The sequence below is a fragment of the Chiloscyllium punctatum genome, chromosome 11 (assembly GCF_047496795.1).
Source record: "Chiloscyllium punctatum isolate Juve2018m chromosome 11, sChiPun1.3, whole genome shotgun sequence".
Taxonomy (NCBI): Eukaryota; Metazoa; Chordata; class Chondrichthyes; order Orectolobiformes; family Hemiscylliidae; genus Chiloscyllium; species Chiloscyllium punctatum.
The window spans coordinates 100,455,336-100,477,981 of record NC_092749.1 but is presented as its reverse complement, the minus strand read 5'-3'; the positions used below and the strand labels follow the sequence as shown (position 1 = coordinate 100,477,981).

The 22,646-nt window shown below is 39.7% G+C and overlaps 1 protein-coding gene across 1 annotated transcript in view; it reads right to left on the bottom strand.

Moving 5' to 3' along the window:
- Positions 1-22,646, bottom strand: part of cfap61 (cilia and flagella associated protein 61) — a 250,290-nt gene that overhangs the window by 94,858 nt on the left and 132,786 nt on the right. Inside the window, exons 17-20 of the mRNA XM_072581649.1 lie at positions 20,374-20,501; positions 15,516-15,611; positions 10,513-10,681; positions 8,990-9,164 (exon numbers count right to left, since the gene is read on the bottom strand). Of these exons, the coding sequence (XP_072437750.1) occupies positions 8,990-9,164; positions 10,513-10,681; positions 15,516-15,611; positions 20,374-20,501 (568 nt within the window). The remainder of the gene's footprint in view (positions 1-8,989; positions 9,165-10,512; positions 10,682-15,515; positions 15,612-20,373; positions 20,502-22,646) is intronic.

The following is a 22,646-nucleotide window of genomic DNA, read 5'->3' as shown; positions in this document are numbered from 1 at the left end:
GGCAAAAGCCCTTCATCAGGAATAAAGATGAAGGGCTTTTGCCCGAAACGTCGATTTCGCTGCTCCTTGGATGCTACCTGAACTGCTGTGCTCTTCCAGCACCACTAATCCAGAATCTGGTTTCCAGCATCTGCAGTCATTGTTTTTACCAACTGCAGCTACAGGCCAATCTTCAAGTATTCACATGCCATTAGTACTAAAGTTCACCTCCTATTCTCCCATTTGTCAGATAGAAACTAAGTGGTGACAATTCCTAATATGAAAGTCAGAGCTGGTTCCTGGAAACTCTCGCTCACCGCTTTCTCCTCTGGACTCCAGTACACACCAGCCCCCAACATCTCAGGTTGCAATCCTCAGAAAGCAACTGCCACCATTCCACAGATGTTGGCTTCAGACTTGTACCAGTTTCACTGCACCATCACGGCCTATTTCTGATCCACTTACAATGCAGTTCTCCAATTCAAGGCACCAGCAATTTTCATTGTAATGCTGCCTACTGGGACAACTTATGCCTGGAGAAAAGCACCTATCTCATGATTTGGAACACTCACTCACTTTCCGAGGTTGCCCACAGCATCTCTGCCTTGCCTTGGCTTTTTACACTTTGCTGCCTCTGACAAATGGTCACTGGACGCAAATCATTAACTTTTTTTTCTCTCTACAGATGCTGTCAGACATTCTGAGTTTTTCCAGCACTTTTCTTTTTCTTACAGATTTTTCACATCCACAGTTCTTTGTTTAGAGAGGTGGACATGTTGCTGTACAGTACTATGCTATGTCAATGTTACATTTGCAGCATATGCCAGCATTGTACAAGTACTGCAAGTGCTTCAAACAAGTAGCTATGTCTCATACAGCAAGACTAATTACTAGCTACCTTAAAAGTCTTAGTGGCTGACCAAAATTCACAAACATCATTGGCTGCAAAAGGTCCTGGAACAAATTTCCTCCTACCTTCAACTCTAGGTAATTACTGACATGTTCTTTTGTGCATGCTGCCTGAAGTAACAACACAGATGCTGGTATCCCGCCACCAAGGCACCCTTTATTTACACGTGGAAATTCCTGACACTGATCCAACTGTCAGAGCCAGCTCTCAGAATGTCAGGATGTCTGATACTCCTGTTTTTATCTGATAGCCAAGGATCCTTGATTGGATCAGATAACAACTCCAATCAGGAAACTCATATTCTATGAGGTCCACCTGGCTGACCTCATTACAATCACTACATCACTCCTCCTCTGAGTCATACGACAAAGGCTGTTTCTTTTCTCTTGTAAACCTTTAGTGTCTAGTGTCTCAGGGAAAGTTAGGCTCCTAATAACCGAAAAAGTTGCGGGTTCACACGCTGTCAGGAGAATTACTCATTAGTTTTTATTTGCCCCAATGTCATTTGCCTGGAAAAAAATAATGCATTCTTTCCACATACTGGGCTCAGTCTTTGATGGCAGGATTGAATGAGTCAATCTTCCCAAATAATGGCATGTTACCAGAAATGCTTACCCAACTCAAAGACGACTATTGAGAATGAATGTCTTCAGAAGCATGCTTTACTCTCATCACCACTGAAATAACTCCATAGAGGTCTGTATCTTGTCACTAAGTCACCCTCTTTTTACATGTGAAAAGTTGTTGACACTGATTCAGCTCCTTCAGAGCCAGCTCTCAGACAGTTAGGATGTCTGACATTCCTGTTTTTATCTGTCAGTCAGGATTCTCTCATATTCTATGAGGTCAACCTGATTGACCTTGTTACAAGCACTATACAGCCACTCTTGGGCTTTGTCGAGGTTGGGATGGGTAAAGCATCAGTAATCATATAGCATTTACAATTTCCTCCTGTATTTACATGGCATGATTTGTGATGCAAACATGAGAATAAGTTCCACCATATCAAAGGTTCGTGGACAGACATTCCGTGGCCCACCTTGCTCAAGTCTGCATTGAACACTATGCCAAACTGACATTTGTGTGTTGTGCGAATGCTAACTGCTCACATTACTCAAGGCTTGTTCTGTTTCTTTTATTCCCCACAGGTTCTTTGGAACCACGATTAATGGATGCAACCACAGCAGAGTTAGAAGGCTTGCAATGCCCTGAGTCTATGTAGGAATTATAAGAGTCACCTGATCTTCTGCAACCATCTTAGCACTCCTTAAATATTCATTTTCGAAAGAAAGGCAATTCCAGAAAATCATAAACCGGATATGGTGCACAGTTAAGGTTATGAATATTGTGTGCCTTTGCTACGTAAGACAATAGAGCCACAATATTAATTGCAATGTTGCAATATTGACTAAATATCAACATTAGTCTTTGCTATTGGTTTGACATTAGAGTGGCAGTGATATACTTTGGATATGATTATACAAAGGGCAGGGAATGTTTAACTGAAACATTCTATATGAAATTATTGCCAACAATCACTGGCTGTAGCCACAATTTTTGTTCATCTCCCTCCTATCTTCTCATTATTCTGCCTCTCCTTAGTGTTATCTCCCTCATTCTACTGAAGGAACTACTCCGATAGTGGTTGCATGATTTGTCCCATTGCAAAACAAACTTATGCAATATAAACCACAACCCTCCAAGAATTCTGAGCTCTTCCAATCAAGGGCAACCCCAATGTCCTTTCCCCAATAATTTTAGACCATGCCTTAAGCTGTTTCAGTCTCAAGTGTTAGAATTCATTTCCTAAATCTCTCTGCCTCCAACCTTCTTTCTTTAAGATGCTCCCTAAAACCTACCATTTTGCCAAACATTTGGTCACCTATCTGAATATCTCTGTCATTGGATTGGTGGTTTTTGTGTAACTATACTTCCGTGAAATGTCTTGGAACATTTTACTAATATAAAGGTACTTTATAAATGTGTAAGTTGATGCTAATATAACCACAATCATATGGTTATATGACTCTTTATGGTATTTATGTAACCTGGTGCTGTGCAATTTCTGACATTATGGTACAGAGCAGAGATCCACAAATGAGTATGAGTTCCTTTCATGAGTTAAGAGCCAAGCGTGCAAAAGAAACACTTTATTTCAAGGCTGACAGCCTCTCACTTGCTGTGCAGGGCAAAAAAAAAGGGGGGATGGTTAATTGGTGTACTATGAAAACATCTTGGTATTTTGCAGGAAAGTGGGTACAGGCTTGCATGATGTATTGTGAGTCATTATGCACAAGTTGCATATTAATAAAGCAGAGCCCTTATAATTCATTAAAGCAGTGGCAATATTTGAAGAAGCCCTTAGGTAATAAATGTGCAGTCACTGACATCTTGAACTGAGAAGAATCTTTCAATGTGCATAAACGCTTGGGTTCTATCCTACTACTTCTTAATATCCATTAGAGAAAACTATGAATGTATTTGCTTGAGCAAACATAGGAATCAGCCAACTGATTAACACAAGCATAAACTGCAGACTGATTAATATTATTGATGCCCCCTGTAGCAGCTTGGAAGGGCTGAGAGACAATAGAGTTCAGACAGCAGTGACCGATGATGCAACAGGCTCTGCCAGATCTATTTCTATATCTAGGTCTGCCAGTTAGTTACTGATCTTCTTACACAATCTGACCCAACTCTGTCACAATTTCTCAAGAGAATCAGAGCTTCATTTGAGAAATGAAGGTATTTTGTCATTGCTTATAAACTGTATGAAACACCACCTACTATTAATAATACATCTTGTCGCAACTCTTATTTGTATCATACTCCTGACCTGGTATCTCCTTTTCCCAGGGATGTTAAAAAAGATCTCCATGAATAAATGAGTGCAATGTCAGAGTTCCTTAACAAGTTGTAACAAAAAGAAGGAACCACAAGTACTTTCAAACCACCAAAGGACAGAAACTTGCATTTTTGTAATGCTTTTCATGATCACTGGTTGGCAGGTGAAATAAACCCTATTAGCGACTACAAAAAAGTATCTCCCAAAACTCTACACAGTTTTATCTAACAGCAGCTGATGATTGGTTCACATAGGTCACTCAAACTATACTTCACTTTATTTGTAGAAACCACTGCAAAGGGCAGATGAAAAAGCAATGATGGTTGTCAGATTAGATTAGATTAGATTAGATTACTTACAGTGCGGAAACAGGCCCTTCGGCCCAACAAGTCCACACCGCCCTGCCGAAGCGTAACTCACCCATACCCCTACATCTACATTTACCCCTTACCTAACACTATGGGCAATTTAGCATGGCCAATTCACCTGGCCTGCACATCTTTGGACTGTGGGAGGAAACTGGAGCACCCGGAGGAAACCCACGCAGACACAGGGAGAACGTGCAAACTCCACACAGTCAGTCGCCTGAGGCGGGAATTGAACCCGGGTCTCAGGCGCTGTAAGGCAGCAGTGCTAACCACTGTGAAGACAAAACTAGTATTGGCATTAAATTATGTCAAAGTGTTCCTTATGTTCACATATTCGAAAACCTCCCACCTGTTTCAGACTGGAGCTCCAATTGCTGGATACCAAAGCAGTGATACGTTGGTGGGACTCAACAGCCATTTGACATTGACTACACTACCACATTGTGTACATGGAGTAATAGCTAAACCCAAATCTGCCCACAAAATCCCTTCTCCATAAGAGTTTTTTTTCTGTGTGAGACTGGCCACCCAAAAATTTATAACATCCAAGTTAGTTTTTGGAATATTTAGGGTTAGATTTTTATATGGCAATGCGATGAAATTTGGTGCGGCAATAAGTAATGTGAAGTATGGCCTTAGATTATAGGAGGATATCAATGAGCTGGTCAGTGGCAAATGGAATTCAGTCTGGATAATTATGAGATGCACTTAGGCAGGACCAAAAAAGCAAGGGAATATTCAAAGAACGGTAGGATCCTGGGATGGTTTGAGAAAGGCACCTTCCAGATGAAGCAATGCTTTACCTGTACTTCAATCTGTCTTTATAACTGAAGCCTGTCATCCCTGGGGTAACGCTTGTAAATCTCTTCTACTCTCTTTCCAACCAATAGTGTGGTGCACAGATCTGTACACAATACTTCAGTACATGACTAAAAAGTATTCCTATATTCCAATTCAGTATACTACAATCTACTCAACTGCGCTCAAGTTGAGCTCTCCCCCTCACTCTTATGCCAGACACAACCATAAAAAAAATAAGCACCTGTTTGTGAAAGGTTAAAAAAAACACAAGGAAAGAGAAAAAAATAGAAAGCTAACAAAAATAATTAAACTGTGTGAAAGCAGTAGCAGGAAGAAAATAATGATTTCTGTCTGTAAGTAATGTTTTAGTAAGGAACTACTAAGATGTTCTTGTTATTACAAAATTATGTATCACGTGATTCACTAAAACAATGTAACATAAGCATTTACTCATTACTCATATTTGTTATAGTCAATATGGCTAATAATATAAGATAGTACAAGGATTAAGAAGCCAAATGTTAAATTACTGTTGTTAATCAACTGGATTATTGAACAGAAATATATTAACAAGTAGACATTAGTCAGCAATTGCTCAGTCTTAAGTGACAGTCAATGAGCCATTATTGCTTAATAACATAACTTGATGCACCAACATCCTAAAATAAAAGATCCTATAAACATTAACAGGTTTGTTGAAAATGCATTCCTAACTAAAACTGTTGGTGTATTACATTAATCCTAAAGGAACCTGGGAGATTGTACGTAAGTAGTTAGTATGACAACCAATTACAAGAATGAAATTACACTTATTACCAGACTTAAATTTATGTTACCATTGAAAATCATTCTTCCTTATAAAGCAGAATCATTTATTTTTCAAATGAATATAGCTACAATATCTCCTTGACAATAAATTAACAGTTAATCACCTAATTAAATGGGTATTCATGTGTATTCTTCAGTATAGTCGCTCTAAACAACACAGCAATTTACAGATAATTAAAATATATGATAAATTTGAAAAACGTGGGAACACATGTAAAATTCCAAATAATTTCTGTAGTGTTGGGAAACAAAGCTAGCTGAAATAAAGATATCACAAAAATTAATTAAACAAATTACATCATACTGACTACATGAAAATAAAGCAGGTCTTAAAATTTCTTGCATCTGTCAGGTACCTTGAGACTGTGGAAGTTGATTATGTACATTGAACAAATGATAGCATTCTTACACCGGCTATTTTCTATTTTTATTATATTGTAATCATTTTCCATTTACATTACACAATTCCCTTTAGTTTTAAGATGCAGCCATAGGTTGGATAGGGTAGGTGGAGAGAAGGTACTTTACTTGTGGAGAGTCCAAAGCTAGGGGCCATCAATATGCGAATAAATACAATAAAGAATTCAGGAAAAGCACCTTTAGCCAGAGAATGATTAGAATTTGGAAACAGTGCAACCTGGATTGGTGGGGTGTAGGGTTTTGGAGTGAGAGGGGTTGAGCATTTACATGGAGTGAAGCCGCATGGGCATTGTTGTTGTGCTGAGCATTGTTGGGGGATGGCAGGGAGTGGAGTCGAACATTGCTAAAAGTGAGAGATTCAATCTTGCCCCACTCACTCCAATACCCCATTTGTCAACTATACTGACTCTTTCAACACTAGCCAGACAAGACGACTGGATTCCAGAAAGTGAGTCAAGAGAGGGTGGCTATAAGAAAGGGTGAACGCTGTTTCAAACCCCGCTATCCCTCAACAATTTTACACACCACAACAATACCCATGTTGTCTTCATTCAATGGCAAAAGTGAGGACTGCAGATGCTGGAGATCAGAGTCAAGATTAGAAGGGTGGCATGGTGGCTCAGTGGTTAGCACTGCTGCCTCATAGCACCAGGGTCCCAGGTTCAATTCCAGCCTTAGGTGACTGTCTGTGTGGAGTTTGCACATTCTCCCCGTGTCTGCATGGGTTTCCTCTGGTGCTCCGGTTTCCTCCCACAGTCCAAAGATGTGCAGGTCAGGTGAATTGGCCATGCTAAATTGCCCATAGTGTTAGGTGCATTAGTCAGAGGGAAATGGGTCTGGGTGGGTTACTCTTTGGAGGGACAGTGTGGACTGGTTGGGCTGAAGGGCTTGTTTCCATACTGTAGGGAATCTAATAAAAGAGTGGTGCTGGGAAGGCACAGTAGGTCAGCCTGCATCCGAGGAGCAGAAAATCAAGGGGTTTTGCCTGAAAAATCGATTTTCCTGCTCCTCGGATGCTGTGCTTTTCCAGCACTACTCTAATTTTGACTGTCTTCACTCCAAGTAAATGCTCAGTCCCTCCCACTGAAAAGCCCGACACCCCATTACTCCAGATTGCACTATTTCAAATTCTAATCATTCTCTGGCTAAAGATGCTATGACGGGAGGTCAAGAAAAGACCTGGAATGGGGAGAATGAATATTGTAAGGGGTTAAGGGAGGATGAGCATTTTTGGAGGTGATGGGAAAGTGAAGAGAGGTGTGCACTGTTGAGGGTGAGTGGGGACTAACCATTGATGAGGTGGAGCTCAGCATTGTCAGTGGGTGGGAGGAGGATGAGTATGATGCAGTGGTGAGGTGGGGGGGAGGCATGTGAAGATTAGGATGAACATGAGGGAGTGAGGGAGGTTTAGTGAGGGGATGTACAGTATTGAGATTGAGAGGTCTGTTTAAAACAGTGTAAGTCAATGAACTGAAGACAGATCTTAAGGAAAATGTCTTTATTTCATGATGATAAGTGGGGGCACATCTGCACTGCATTAAAGCTCACCAGTTATGTTCGCCCCTGCAACCCTGTTGAAGTCGGTATCAGAAGGTGGAAAAACTGTTAGTTAAGATGATAAGTGGGTAGTTGCAATCACAGTTAAGATTGCATGCAGTATCTCTGACACTGAACAGAAGACCTGGGGCTACAGAATTGAGAACAAAGTCTTAACATGCACAAAAGAAAATCTCATTGTGACACACAAGTAGCCAGAGAAGGAAGGAGAAAATATTCCCGACCTAGGGAAATGTAGAGGAAGAGAAAATAGAATATGAATAAAGGCAGAAAATATTATAAAACAGAGAAAGAATAGACAGAGAAAGATAGAACCAGAGAGAAAATATTGAAATCATTTGTTGCTGTTTGTCTAGAGTGATGTTAGTAAAATGTCCTGCAATACAAAGTGATGTAATTTATACCATATGTTCCCTCTTAATTAATAGAAGTGATTTTTGGAGTTGGTTTAAGAGAGAAATATTGGGCTCCAAACTGGCTGCTTTTAGTTTCACTGTGATGAAAACATCCTAAAAATCTGCCAACTGATTTCAGCAATGTTGTAGCCTGAGGAACTCAGAGAGAAAAAGAGTCAGACAGTGCTGTTGTAGAGGAAAAGGAAATGAAGAATGAAACACAAAGAGAAAAAGTCTTTTGGAGCTGATGAAAAGCACTATGTAGTGAAAGAAAGAACAGAGAAGGGAAGATACCAGACTGGTATCAATATGGCAGGTGTATAGTTGGATAGGTTTCAGCTTTCGTGCAGCATTTTCCCATCTATTGCCATTTTAGTCAATGACAAATCAAATCCAGGATGGCCTAAAGCATACTTATTATCTTGAAGTTGCGACCCAAAGATATCACTAGCACTGCAACATGATTTTTTAAAATTGAAATTAGGAAGGATTTAAAGTGTTTAGAAGAAGCTGAGGTAGGTGTTCTTTTTTCTTTTTTATTGGCCTATATCCTTCTAAAACTTTCCTATCTATGTATTTGACCAGTTCTGGTCTTCCCTTTCCCTACCCTCAGTGGAGTCTCTTTGGACTCCCACCAATTAACACAAATTTTGTGCCAGTGATCATTTGCTTAGTCAGCATAGGCATCTTACTTACATTTCATAACCAGTATAAGTTCTGGCCACAGTCTAATTTCCTGCCCTAATCACTGTTTTCACATCATTTCCACTGACCCTGGGTAGTAAATAGTGTAAATTTTGAGACAATTACCATGTTCACTATTAGAATTGTCACAGAAACTCAATTCGTATTAATCATTATAATTGTGGTAATATTAAAACTCTACCTTTAATATTTGCTTCATGCTTTTTGAGCCAATGCAGTGCATTTTCACAGTCATCATGACTATTAAGAACAAAAAGGTTGGAGGGTATTTTTCCTGTAAATTGCTGGTCAGGGTCAACAGTCACATCCTTATTTGTCAGCATGTCTTTTATATCCACTCCTGTGGGACAAGGAACCTGTATGATGGGAAATCTGTTTCAGTCAACCATAATAATTTTACATATCATCCAGTTATTTTTAGTTGCTATTTTTCATGAGAGAATCAAAATTTCTGCAGAATGACCACCATAAACTGAAAAGGCCATGTTTTTATTTCTAGAACTGTGAGCAGACATCTCAAAAGATGGTTTCTCTATACCCCAGTATCGTCGCTGACCATGAAAGAATTTGAATACAAGAATAAAAATTATAAGTTGATGTTAACAGGTTTTGAGTCAATTCTGGTCAGCAACAATAGGGGTAATGGGTAATCAATAGCTTGTATTTATAAGGTGCATTTTGTGTACAGCCATGTCCCATAGGACTTCTCAAAGGTAATCAGAAATAAAAATATGTAATTGTCACTGGTTGTATTGTCAATGTTGAGAGTGGTGTCACATCTCATTCATTCTCTACTGAAATCACTGTAATCTTATAATGACAATGTTGTAAATACAAGTTTCATTAGCATGGCAATCTTGGACTACTTGCAGTATTCACCCAGAAACACTGTAAAACATAAAGTATATCGTTTCTGCTGGAACATTACAAGGAGTGGTGCATGTATGGAATGAGCTACCAGTGGAAGTGGTGGTAGCTGGGACAATTACAACTTTTAAAAGGCATCTGGATGGGTATATGAATAGGAAGGATTTAGAGGGAATATGGGCCAAGTGCTGGCAAATGGGACCAGATTAATTTAGGATATCTAGTCGGCATTGATGGGTTGGACTGAAGGGTCTATTTCCATGTTGTATATCTCTACGATGCTATGACTTGATGTAGAAATAATAGGATCTAGATCACCTCTAAGAGTGGTATCTGACACTTATCAAGACCTAAGCATATCTCTGTTCCATCTTAAGCAAATGCTGAGGCCAATTATGTTATACTGAATATATTGAAGAGAATTTTAATTAGCCAGAATTTGTGTTTTGGATCGAGCGGGAAGTTAAGATACTGTATATCTAAATCTAGACATTAACTCGTATCCAAGCTAACCACTTCTACCTTTAATGGCAGTTAACAGGGGATAGGCAAACAACCCTCTCCCAGGAGGAAACAAAAAATGCTAATCAGGTTTTGTGTTATGTTCAGAATGGCTGAGATAAGTTCTGTAATCAGCCAATGGACACTCACTGTTAGCCTTGCATGCAAATACAGTGGTCATTTGAAACTATAACCCATCCAAGAGTCAATGTCTTGACAAAAGAATAGACAAAAGGAATTTAGCAAAAATAAAAAAGAAACACAATTGGTTCTGTGTGACAATTTCAAATATTCGTACACACTATGCATTTTGCTTAAATAGATACTTATACATACCTGATACTGTAGTCCAGTACATAGGATTAGATGCTCATATGGCACCTTTGTTTCTCCTGTTACAAGTACATATTTTGCAGCTCTGTTTATACCAATCATCTTGCCAGTCACCACATTAACCCAAGTCTGCAATGATATCTGTGCGTGATCGTCATGATTATAGTTGTAACTGCAGGGGGAAAGGTACAGTGTTAAATAACAGTTCTATTCTTTACAGAATTAATTAAGTGTGTTGTGGATCTGTAATATCTTTGTTAATATAATGGGCTAAGTGGAGCTTGCAGTCAGAGGTCATAAATAAGGTGCAGGTGGTGGGAAAAACAAGTAATGTTCTTCTGCCAAAATGACAAACAATATCTGCAGTTAGCTTGTAGCAACTCGAAATGAAAATCTAAAAAAGTAACAGATCAAACTAAAGGATGATTCAATACTTTGATAAAACAAGCTGCACTGCTCATTAAGATTATATGTACAGCTTAAGTTGTACATTGATATTATTGTCGTTCAAGCTATTTTCTGTCTAACTTCTGCTTCAAGGCAAAATAAACCTTCAGTATAATGCACCTTAAGTGTATAGAACCTCTTGCACCAGAAAAATGCCAAAGGACATGCCAAAGTGCTTCACAGTCTATATAACACTCTTGAAACGTGGGCAAAAATGGCAGTTAATTTATAATAATTATTTGCCAACAGCAAGACGCTATTTGAGAGATAAATATTGAGTAAATCACCAGCATAGCACTGCCATACAAGTATGAATAGTGTCATGGATCTTTTGTATCCACCCGAGCATGCAGACATGGTCTCATTTTAACATCTCATCTGAAAATCAGTATGTTTGACAATACAACATGGCTTCAGTTAGATTTTGTACTGAATATGGCTCATAATTTTCTGACTCAGGGATGGTAATGACATTACTGAGTTAAGGATGTTACTTATAAACATCTGTTATGAAAGATACTAGGTTGGATCAAACCACCTTCTCAAATATGACTGTAAACAATTGTTTAACAAATACATTAATTATACTAGCTTCAGGTGTTGTTCCCTCTAAAATTGTTGATTAATTTGTTGTTTAAAATTGTTGCACTTGTAATAAATGACATCAAAAAATTAGTATGAAATTTTACAACAATGTGGCTGCTCTCATTTGCTTGATATGTTTATTGACACAACAAGCTGAATTTTACTGGTTAGTTGGAAGTTCATGCCACTGACATGTATAGACAACAGGTGACCCTGTCACATGAAATTGATGGGCAGCAGCTAGATAAGTGGTTCCACTGGAGTTCCCTTCAAGAATTGCTGGCTAAGTCAGAGGGCTAGCAGCTCAACATCCTCAGTATTGCCACTATGAACTGTAATCACTGCTGCAGCAAGCAGGGGCCCTGCAGCTTTGGAAGATTGGCTAAAAAAATATGCATTTTAAAAACTCATGCCCTGAGAACTGAACAGGAAACCCTTCCAAGGATTTTGTTGGAGTTGCAGATGCTATCTTCTGTATTGGTTGCCCTCTTTTTAATAATAAAAGCCTTTCCTCACTTGGGCACCTACTGGAAGACTTTATTTAGCTGAGATACTTTCCACATGGCAAGAGGAATTGAAATGCTGGCAGCCTAGAAAAAAATACTCTTAATAGGGCCTTTACAAATTTAAATTGACTGCTCACCTCTATGTGGTAGGCAGTCTGCCCAATTCCGAATCCATTATCAGTAAAATTACTTAATGTGGAACATATCCAAGAAGCTGGCCTACCAAGGATCCCTGAAATTTTATGAGCTTCCCATCTCTATTCCCATCTTCTGGGGGTCAGTAAAAATGGGTCCAATTATTCCTTAGCACACTTTAGTCATCCTTTCAATCACAAAATTACCTGATTACCAAAATAGCTAACATTAGCAAAATCCCACCATATGCGTCCTAAGTGTTTTCGATCCATATAATGGCAAAGACATTATGTTGTTACTCCTATGTACAATGGTACCACTTGTACTGTTCTGTAACTCTAATGTACTCAGATTATCCCTTTACTACTGTATCTTTTACATCCTACTTGATTTCTGACTTCACTAACAGCTTCACTCAGAGATTGGGAAAAATGTGAAACTCACTGAAACATTGAGTGGAAACAGCACCCTCTTCTGAGCTGTATTTGGAGGCCGGAGCATATTTAATTGGATGGGAGGATGCTGGGTGGGGATCTAGTTGCCTTCCAATCTTTGCCTCAATTAATGCTGGGCAAGATGGCTTGTGGATGGCCTTCCTGCTCCAATGCAAATTGAGGTATTTTGTATTGGCATACTCCCATTTACAAGAAACGATGGACATGCCTTCATTTGTTACACCTTTGTACATGGCTGAGAAGATCAATCTTTAAGAGGCAGGTTCTGTCACTAGCACAGCATGTGAAGCTGCCAAGTGGTATTGTGAGTTGTTGCACTTGTTGTTAAGCTATTGTTAACCTTTGTTGATGTGGCAGGGCTCATCAGCCCAAGAGACTGTCACTATTTCCCTCTTCCACTAGCTAGTGACTCCTGAGCACAATATTCAATGTTTACAGTTTTCTAGTCATGCCTCCAAGTAGGCCATTCCGACTACTTCACCACACAATGGTTCTCTGGGCATGCAACTGTTTTCCTGAAGCCACCTTTGTTTGATTAGGACAAAGATATTTGGGAGTTCTGCAGTTGAGAAGACCACTGCATTCATGATCTTCTCATGCCATGGTATACCCAAAATGCACCACAGTCAACAAATAAGAAGTTAATGAGCTTCTTGTTACCAGGTTTTACAGTCAAACAGCAAAGTATCAAGAACTTAAAAACCATTAGAATGGTCTAATGGTTTAGATTAGTGCTATCCAATATGTTTTGCATATCGGTCAAAGGTGGAAGCAGCATTCCTTCAGAATGTATTGAGCTCCATATCAAAAGAAACATTGTCTGTTACTCTGATGCACCCAAGGTAGCAATATTCGTTAATCACTTTCAGCAGAATGCTAATTGGCGTGACTGGCGCAGACCTGAAACACCTTGTCTTTCCACCATGTGTTTCTTTACATTTATAGTCAGAAAGAACTAGTTACAAGAATGGAAGAGACATATAATTAGATTCCATACAGTATGGAAATAGGCCACCTGGCCAACAAGTCCATGCTGACCCTCCGAAGAGTAACCCACTCAGACCCATCTGACTATTGCACCTAACATTATGGGCAATTTAGCATGGCCAATTAACCTAACCTGCACATCTTTGGAGTGTGGGAAGAAACCAGAGCACCGGGAGGAAACTCATGCAGACACGAGGAGAATGTGCAAACTCCACACAGACAGTCGCCCAAGGCTGGAATCAAACCTGAGGTCCTGGTGCTGTGAGGCAGCAGTGCTAACCACTCTGCCACTGTGCTGCCCACGTGGGACCTGAATGGGAAACAAACTTGAGCGAAGTTAATGTTCACTTAACGGCTTCATTCTGCCCCAGCACATATTCAACAGGTGGGACAGTTACCATGCAGAGACCCTAAAAGGCAGACAGGGAAATTATTGCAGGCTCCTCAGGAGAGGGGGTATGGGTTGGTAAATCATTCCTCAGCACTTGGTCAAGAGACCAAGCATTGAAAAGGGAGACCTGCTGACAACCAATGTCGAGCACTTTCTTCCGATACCTCTGGCATCCCCTCAGCCATCAGTTCCATCACTTGCTCACTCATGTGGGGTCTGAGTCTCTCACTGATTCTGGGCTTCTGATAGGTGTACCATTGGCAGCTACCACCTCCACTAGTGGCACTGACAGCAATGAGGAATTGCCAGCCTCTGATTGGATAGTAGAACTGAGGGATGTGGAAAGAACTTCTGCAAGCAGGGTCCTTGAACTCAGGGAAGGTCTTCCGCTGTTCATTCAGTGTCTCCCAAAAGGAGGTGATGTGGGGCTCTTGCTGATCTCCAGTTGAGAGGGTGAAAAGTCTAATTATTCAGATTAAATATCATATATTAATTGTTTCTCACTCCCTAGATAATTACTGACTTGCTTAGCTTTTGCAATATTTGCTTTTGTTATTATGAATTTATAATCCAAGATATTTTGTTTTTGCCATGACAAGGAGTAATTGAGATTAATAACAGAGGCACAATTAAATAAAATCTGGTTGGATACAATGAGGGAAAAAAGAAGAATGAAATGCAGATTAAAGTTTGAGTACGCGGTGGCTCATGTAAAACCTGATTGTTTTTTATATATGTACTAATTCACTGGGTTTGTGTCACTGGCGAGGCCAGCATTTACAGTTCATTCTTTATTACACTGCAATAGAGGGAGTTGTCTTCTTTAACCACAGTAGTTCTTGGTCAATAGGGACATCAACAATGTTACCAAGGAGGAGGATCCAGGATTTTGACCCAGTAATTCAGCTCCATGTCAGGATGGTTAATGGCTTGGAGCAGAACTTGCAGATGGTGGCGGTTCCATCTGTCTGCTGCCTTTGTCCTACTAGGTGGTGCTGTTGAAGGTGCTTTCATTGGAAACTGCAATACATCTTATAGATGTTATACATTGTTGACACTGTCCATTGGCGGTAAATGGACTGCTTCGGTATTCCAAAATTATATGTGAAGTAATTCTTCATACTTTCATAATAAAAACATGAAACATCTCATTCCAAAATCTACTTCAGGCCCTCCCTCCATTGTTTGGGTGCTATTACACATTTTCTGTTTTACGTTACTAATAAATTATGAGCTGAAAATGTGTTGCTGGAAAAGCACAGCTAGTCAGGCAGCATCCAAGGAGCAGGAGAATCGATGTTTCGGGCATGAGCCCTTCTTCGGGCATGAGCCCTTTGACGTTTCATACTCAAAACGTCGATTCTCCTGCTCCTTGGATGCTGCCTGACCTGCTGCACTTTTCCAGCAACACAGTTTCAGCTCTGATCTCCAGCATCTGCAGTCCTCACTTTCTCCTAATAAATTATGAGCTAAACATATCACATTAGATGATGCACAGACCTTGCAGCTTTGAATTTTCTACGCACAGAAGTTGAGTAACTTCCAGGAAGTCCAGATGTTGAAATCAAGGTCAGGTTATGAAACCGTAAGTGTGGACTGCAAAGAAAAAAAAACAAATCAACAAATGCAGTAATAGAAAGTCAGTAATAAATGTGAATCTGAATAGTGATGGAAAAACGAGAGATAGGTGACACATTAGGTAGGGGTCTTGCTGTATCTTACCAAACTCACCTCATTGACTACCTACTCCTCTCTGGTATTTGTACACCTTATTTTAGACCCATCTTCCAGAAGAACTTTCCACTCACCAGACAACGGAATTTCGTCACAAGGAGACAAGTCAGTGCCAGAATGCACCTGGCTGGAGGAGGAACCATACACACAGGCCTCTCAGAACTCTTTTCTTAGGACACTTCTGAGGTGTCTGACCTTTCAACTCCACCTGGAAGTTGAAGCCAAGGAGAGTCCACAATCCAGAGGCAAGTGGACCATAGCAATTCAAGATCATCCAGACACAATGACTCCATGGTCATCCACCCAAAACTCCAGGCCAAGGGTCTCTATTGGCAAGCAGATTCCTTCCACCCCAGCTGTAGGATCTGGGACTACATTGAGACAGTGGTGCCCAGACTGGGTACTCCTGGTGGTGGTGTGCCCAGAACCTGGATTCTTGGCAGTGTCAGCGAGGCAGCAGTTGCAGCAGAGCCAGGGTCTCCTGGGCAATTGGCATAATTGTTTCTGTTCCTGAAGAGGGACTCCTTGAGGACCAGAATGTCTTGCAGAGACTTCGCAGAAGCCCTGACTCCACGCTTGAGACCCAAATTTGAACAGAAGATGAAGTCTTATTGTAGTAAGATGAAGTAATTTCTTTTTATCCTTATTGTACCTCAAAATGGTGCTGGACTGTGGTGACAAAACATATATCTTCAAGATATATGTGACAATAAATAACATAGTAAGAGGAATTAGAGTCTTACAGTCATAGAGATGTACAGCACTGAAACAGACCCTTTGATCCAACAGATAGCCTAACCTAATCTAATCCCATTTGCCAGCACTTGGCCCATATCCCACTAAACTCTTCCTATGCATATACCCATCCAGATGCCTTTCAAATGCTGTAATTGTGCCAGCCTCCACCATTTCCTCTGGCAGCTCATTCCATACACGCATTACCCTTCGTGTGAAAAAGTTGGTCCCTTTTATATCTTCCCCCTCTTACCCTAAACCTATGCTCTCTAGTTCTGGACTCCCCCACCCCAGGGAAAAGACCTTGTCTATTTATCTCATCCATGCCCCTCATGATTTTATAAACCTCTATAAGGTCATTCCTCAGTCTCCGATGCTCCAGGGAAAACAGCCCCCGCCTATTCAGTCCCTAACTATAGCTCAAATCCTCCAATCCTTGTAAATCTCTTCTGAACCCTTTCAAGTTTCACAACATCCTTCCAATAGGAAGGAGACAAGAAATGCATGCAATGTTCTAAAAGTGGCTTAACCAATGTCCTGATGTTTAGATTGATTCTAATCTAAAAAGTGAGATAACAGAGTTTTACATAAATTCATGCAGTTTTTGAGCTCAGAGTTCTACATGAATGTATGCAGTTTTTGAGCAAAGTGCAATGTAACTCTGCAAGTACAAATTCACCCCACAAAATATATGTGTGCATGTGGGTTTTTGTCTTTCTGTGTCTGTCTGTCTGTCTGGGGTGGGGGTTGTGAGTGTGAGAATGTGTGTGTGTATGCGTGTGTAGTGAGTGCAGAGTGTCTTAAGTCTGTGAGGGGGTGCATGTGTGAGTGTGGGAGTGCGTGTGTCTATAAGGGTGTGTGTGTAGGAATATCTGTGTATGTGTGTAGTGCAATGGTGATCATCTGTAATGTGACATGAACCCAAGGTCCCGGTTGAGGCCCTCCCTATGGGTACCGAACTTAGCTATTAGCCTCTGCTGATAGCTAAGTAAAACTCTGTTATCTCACTTTTTAGATTAGAATCAATCTAAACATCAAGTCATAGACAGAGAACACCTTCAACATATTGTCTAGCTATCACCATTGTTAACAGCTAACCCGAGAATGCAACTTTAAAAAAAAGGTTTTGTGATTTACACATGAAAGAAGTGAAACTATCACTGTATTCTAACAGATGAAAGGCTTAACAGACAATCAGTTTTTCAATGTATAATTTCAGTTACATCACACTGCAAATTTTTGCTATAAATTCTGTGTTACGATCGAGTCCTCCACTATCACCTGATGAAGGAGCGTCACTCCGAAAGCTAGTGTGCTTCCAATGAAACCTGTTGGACTATAACCTGGTGTTGTGTGATTTTTAACTTTGTACACTCCAGTCCAACATCGGCATCTCCAAATTATACCTTATGTGTTCACTTTCAAATCATTTATATAAGTTATGAAAAGTAGTGAACTCAGGACCAATATTTGTGGTCACAAACCTCCAGTCTGAAAAGCTATCCTCCACCACTACCCTCTGTCTTCTGTGCTAGTTCTCCCAGTATTCCATGAGATCTAAACTTGCTAACCAGTTTCTCATGAGGAACTTTGTCAAATGCTTTACTGAAGCTCATATAGATCACGTCCATCACTCTGCCCTCAGCAATCCTCTTTGTTACTTCTTCAAAAAACTCAATCAAGTTCGTGAGACATGATTTCCCACACACAAAACCATGCTGATTATACCTAATCAGTCCTTGCCTTTCCAAATACATGTAAATCCGTCCCTTAGGATTCCCTCCAATAACTTGCACACCATCAATGGTCAGGCTCACAGCCTATAGTTCTCTGGCTTTTCTTTACCACCTTTCTTAAATAGTAGCACCACGTTAACCAACCTCCAGTCTTTCGGCACCTCACCTGTGACTATCAATGAAAAGAAGAAAACCTTTTGAGGGCACTCTAATGACTTGGATGATATTGCACTGTTTATGAAGTATCACATTTGTATAAATTTGATTAGTTTGTTCCTCATCTAATTGCTTGATCCTCTGCGTAGCCACAAATGTTACCTGTGCTAGCATGATGCCTAACGAATATTGATACAGGATGCATCATGAATCGAATTCTGTTTTGAGTGCTTGTTGCAGCACATGAAAGCAAGATGAACAAGGCGTATATAAGGCTATTGGCTATGCTGAAACCATTGCCCTTTGTCCTAAAACACACCCCTATTACTTTCTTGGTCACTGTCCAAATGTGCTGGCATGAAAGAGGTGGTCAGCAATACCTGGGACATGAAGGTGAACAGGGAGCCCTTACTTTAAGATTACCAGGGATTGGGGGCCAGCATTTATGTGTTATAAGCAATGCAGAGTCTGTTTGAAATGTTTTGTCCTTTAAAGGGCTTCAGATTGGTGGCTACTGATGCCCCCTTTCTCTCAAGTTGACACTTAACCCACCCACTCTGAGTGTGGTCACAGCCATTTTGTTCCTCACTGCGCACTTTTGAATTCCAGCTCAGTGTGCACTTGAACGTGGACAAAATCTCCTCCGTGTGACCCTATTCCCATCCATGTTGTACCATAACCCCCCCTTATAAATACAGTTTCCTTCTTCACAATTGTCAACCCCCATCCACTCCAGCTTTCAACTCCAATCATAGTGAATATGTTCTCGAGTCACCTTCCTGTAGCCCAGTCTATGCCTCCTAACCCCCTTTTTCTTTAGTTTCTGTAGTTGTACCCAACAAACTGATTCAGCCCAGCCACCTCAGCACACCAATCAGACTCATGACTGATGACTATACATCTCTATGATCAGATCAGCTTCACATATAGGACAGTCTACTATGGCACTACACGATTGATCGTGAACCACGTTCTGGACTGCAAGGGCATGAACCTCTTGATCAAGAACACCTTTACTGGATGCCTGACTATGGTCAATCCTCGAGAGGCTGCCTTTGTATTGGAGGCTGCCTTTGACTTACAGTGCCAAGATCCCCTGACCTACATTATCCCTCCATGAACTTTTATGAAGACTACTCCCTTAAGATTTTGAGACATGGTTGCATATTTGAGGTCCTCACAGTATGTTTGTTGCGTAAGCTGCTGCCATGTAGTGGAGGTGTGAGATTGATGTAGCACACTGCAGTTGAGTAAGGTTTTTCATTTTTATTATGGATCATTATCTAATGATTGCTGGTGGAAAGTGCAGGTGTACAAAAAGAAGCAGACAGCATGTGGCTTCCCAAAGTCAGAAAAACTGGCATTATTTACTACTTTAAGGCTGTAAATAAAAAGTGGTCATTTGGCTAAGCACAATGAAGAAAAGCTGCAAAAAAGGGAAATAAAAATAAAAACAAGTAACTTAAGCATTTGCAAGTGAAATCAATGAAAGACCTAATGAAAAGGTTCTACAGGTAGGAAACCCTTTATCCGAAATCCTGAAATCCAAAAAGCTCCAAAATCCAAAGGTATTTTGTGAAGCTTTATTCTCATTAACAAGGTTGTTTGGCATGCAAACAGTTAACCCAACTCCACACCCACTCGAAGCATCTCACTCAGGTGCAACATGGATGGGGGAGGGGGCGTGGCCTAGCACTGGCAGGCCTCATTTTATCTCTGGGCCCGTTTTACTCATAGTGAGTCTGCTCTTCAGTAAGATTTTTTTAAAAATTCACCATCAAACTGTCACTTATTCTGAAATTCAAAAAATTCTTAATTCTGAAAACCAGGTGGTCCTGAGCATTTTGGATAAAGGATTGTGCACTTGTACTAATGTTTAACAAAATCTTCAAGATATATTCTTACAGTTCAAGGCATATTAGGCATATTAGCATATTTTCATCACCGTTACTCTATGCACAACTATCACAAACTATACAAATGCAGAATTATATTACCAGAAGACCAATGTTTCAAGGAAGGAGATCCCAACCTCCGAAGCACCAACCACTACAATTTGTGAATTGATGGTCAGCTTTGGCTCCATGGTCAACTTTCGGTTTATATGGTTTAAAGCATACTTTGGCTGAAACAACATAAATAGAAGTCATTAACAGTATATAATTTTATCTTTAGTTCATCTTCTGAAACTTCTGTTTCTTGCTGAGATAAATTTCATTGAATACCTGGTCCAACTGTTTATTCAAAATGTTTGAACATGTGAGAGTAGATATCATCAGACTTCTTTAATATTAACAGTCTGAATCAAGCATGATCTTATCATTATATGACCTTCTGCACTCATATATGCTTTCCAGTACATTCCACAGTAACCGTAGTTAAAATTCAGCTTCCTATAACGCAAATCACAAAACACTAACCGGACCAAACTTTGTACTTTACTGACATCAGCATTCGCAGAGACTAGAAGTGCAGTCTGGAAGCTTCTGATCAGTAAACCTTGGTGCTATCCATCTGGTGTAATGCAGCAAAATGGTATTATCTTTAATAAAGTAATTAAAATAATACAATAAAGGAATAAAGTAATGGGCGTCTTGTGGTTTTGTGAGTTCAAACCCAACTGCATCCTATTTTATATCAGCAAGAGCATTATAACATATATAAACAATCTATCATTCTATTCATTCAGTTGGAACAATAATCCAGCCTTTCCATTTTCAGGCTACAAAATCAAATAATGAAACAATTTGAGATCAATTACAAGTCATTTGTGATAGGTGATGAAATTTGGAGGTGTTTGTAAATTTGCAAATATGTAGATTGAAAGATGTTTAAAAACTTTCAGTTCAAAGTAACTAAATCTGACTGTCTCACTTCCTTGTTTATAATACTTCTGACAACTTGAAGTTTAACAGATGTGCACTTGATAGAAAACAATAATATTGCTGTTCATTCTTTAAGTCAAAATCATAAATCCCTTCATAGGTACAGATTATAATTTCACTATAATAATGAATCATGGCCGTTCAAGAGAGAAATAAAAGACTATGTTTCATGCAGCTTATATTTGTTTGAGGGTATAAATCAGTAAATAACTGCCGGTCATCCAACAGAATGCACAGCTGATTGTATGCACAGCTCAGCAGTCAGTGAGATCATGTATCACCAATAATAAAATAAAACTAGCAATTATAAATGTTCATTGTAAACAAAAAAGGCAAAAGGGGAAAAGTAAGCAAGATTTCAACCACCAATTTAAAATTTGTCCATTTTGATTAAATGGAAAGGGATTATAAGCAATTCACCAATAAATTGAAAATCAAACCATAATTTCAGAAAGCAATTATCGAAAAATTCATGTTCAGACGATCCACCAACCATTAAACAGTTTCTGAACCTGAACTCACTATTTCAGTTGTGCTAGACTAACTTCCCTGAATGAAAATGCAGAAAACTGTGATTCTTGAAGCACAATCCAACTATATCAGTTTAATTACAATATTTACATATTGTACATTAAATCTATAACCAAGACTCAGCACACAACATAGCCAGGATGTGTAATTTTGCAATTATCTGGTTTACATTTATATTACAATCAGATGTTACATAAACTGGCTTAACATTTCAGTCTTGACAAGTTTGGAAACAAGCATTTAAGATTATTGCAAATAAAAAGGAATGTGATGTCAAATCTTTTCTGCTTGTACTCATCAGGGCAGAATTGTAAGAATACCAAATATTAAATGGAATAACAACTTACATTGCATGGGAAGAGGGTATTGGGAGATTGGCAAGTGAACTCCGAATGGAAGAAACCCTGCCATGGAAAATGCAACACAGAACAGCTAACTGTTAAGCTATCCTGGCAAGTCAACTCTGATTATTCAAAGTATCAAAAAGTACCAAAGAATGGCTGTCCCTCAAGCTTTTGTTTAGTTGAAAAGTGCAATGTATAGGTATGCTCTTTGTGTTTGTAAAGGACAGGGTGCTGTGTGTGAATATGTAGCTTCTAGCATATGTAAGTGAACCATATTGTTAACCTAGCTAATAATCTTAAATTTGTTATTTTCAGCAAAATCCAATATCTATTGTCACTATTGAGCTAATCACTTTAAATCATATAATCGCTACAGCGTGGAAGCAGACCATTCAGCCCATCAAGTGCACACTGACCCTATGAAGAGCATCCCACCGAACCATTCCCCATGGCTAATCTACCGACCCTGCACATCTTTGGACTGTGGGAGGAAACCCACACAGACAAAGG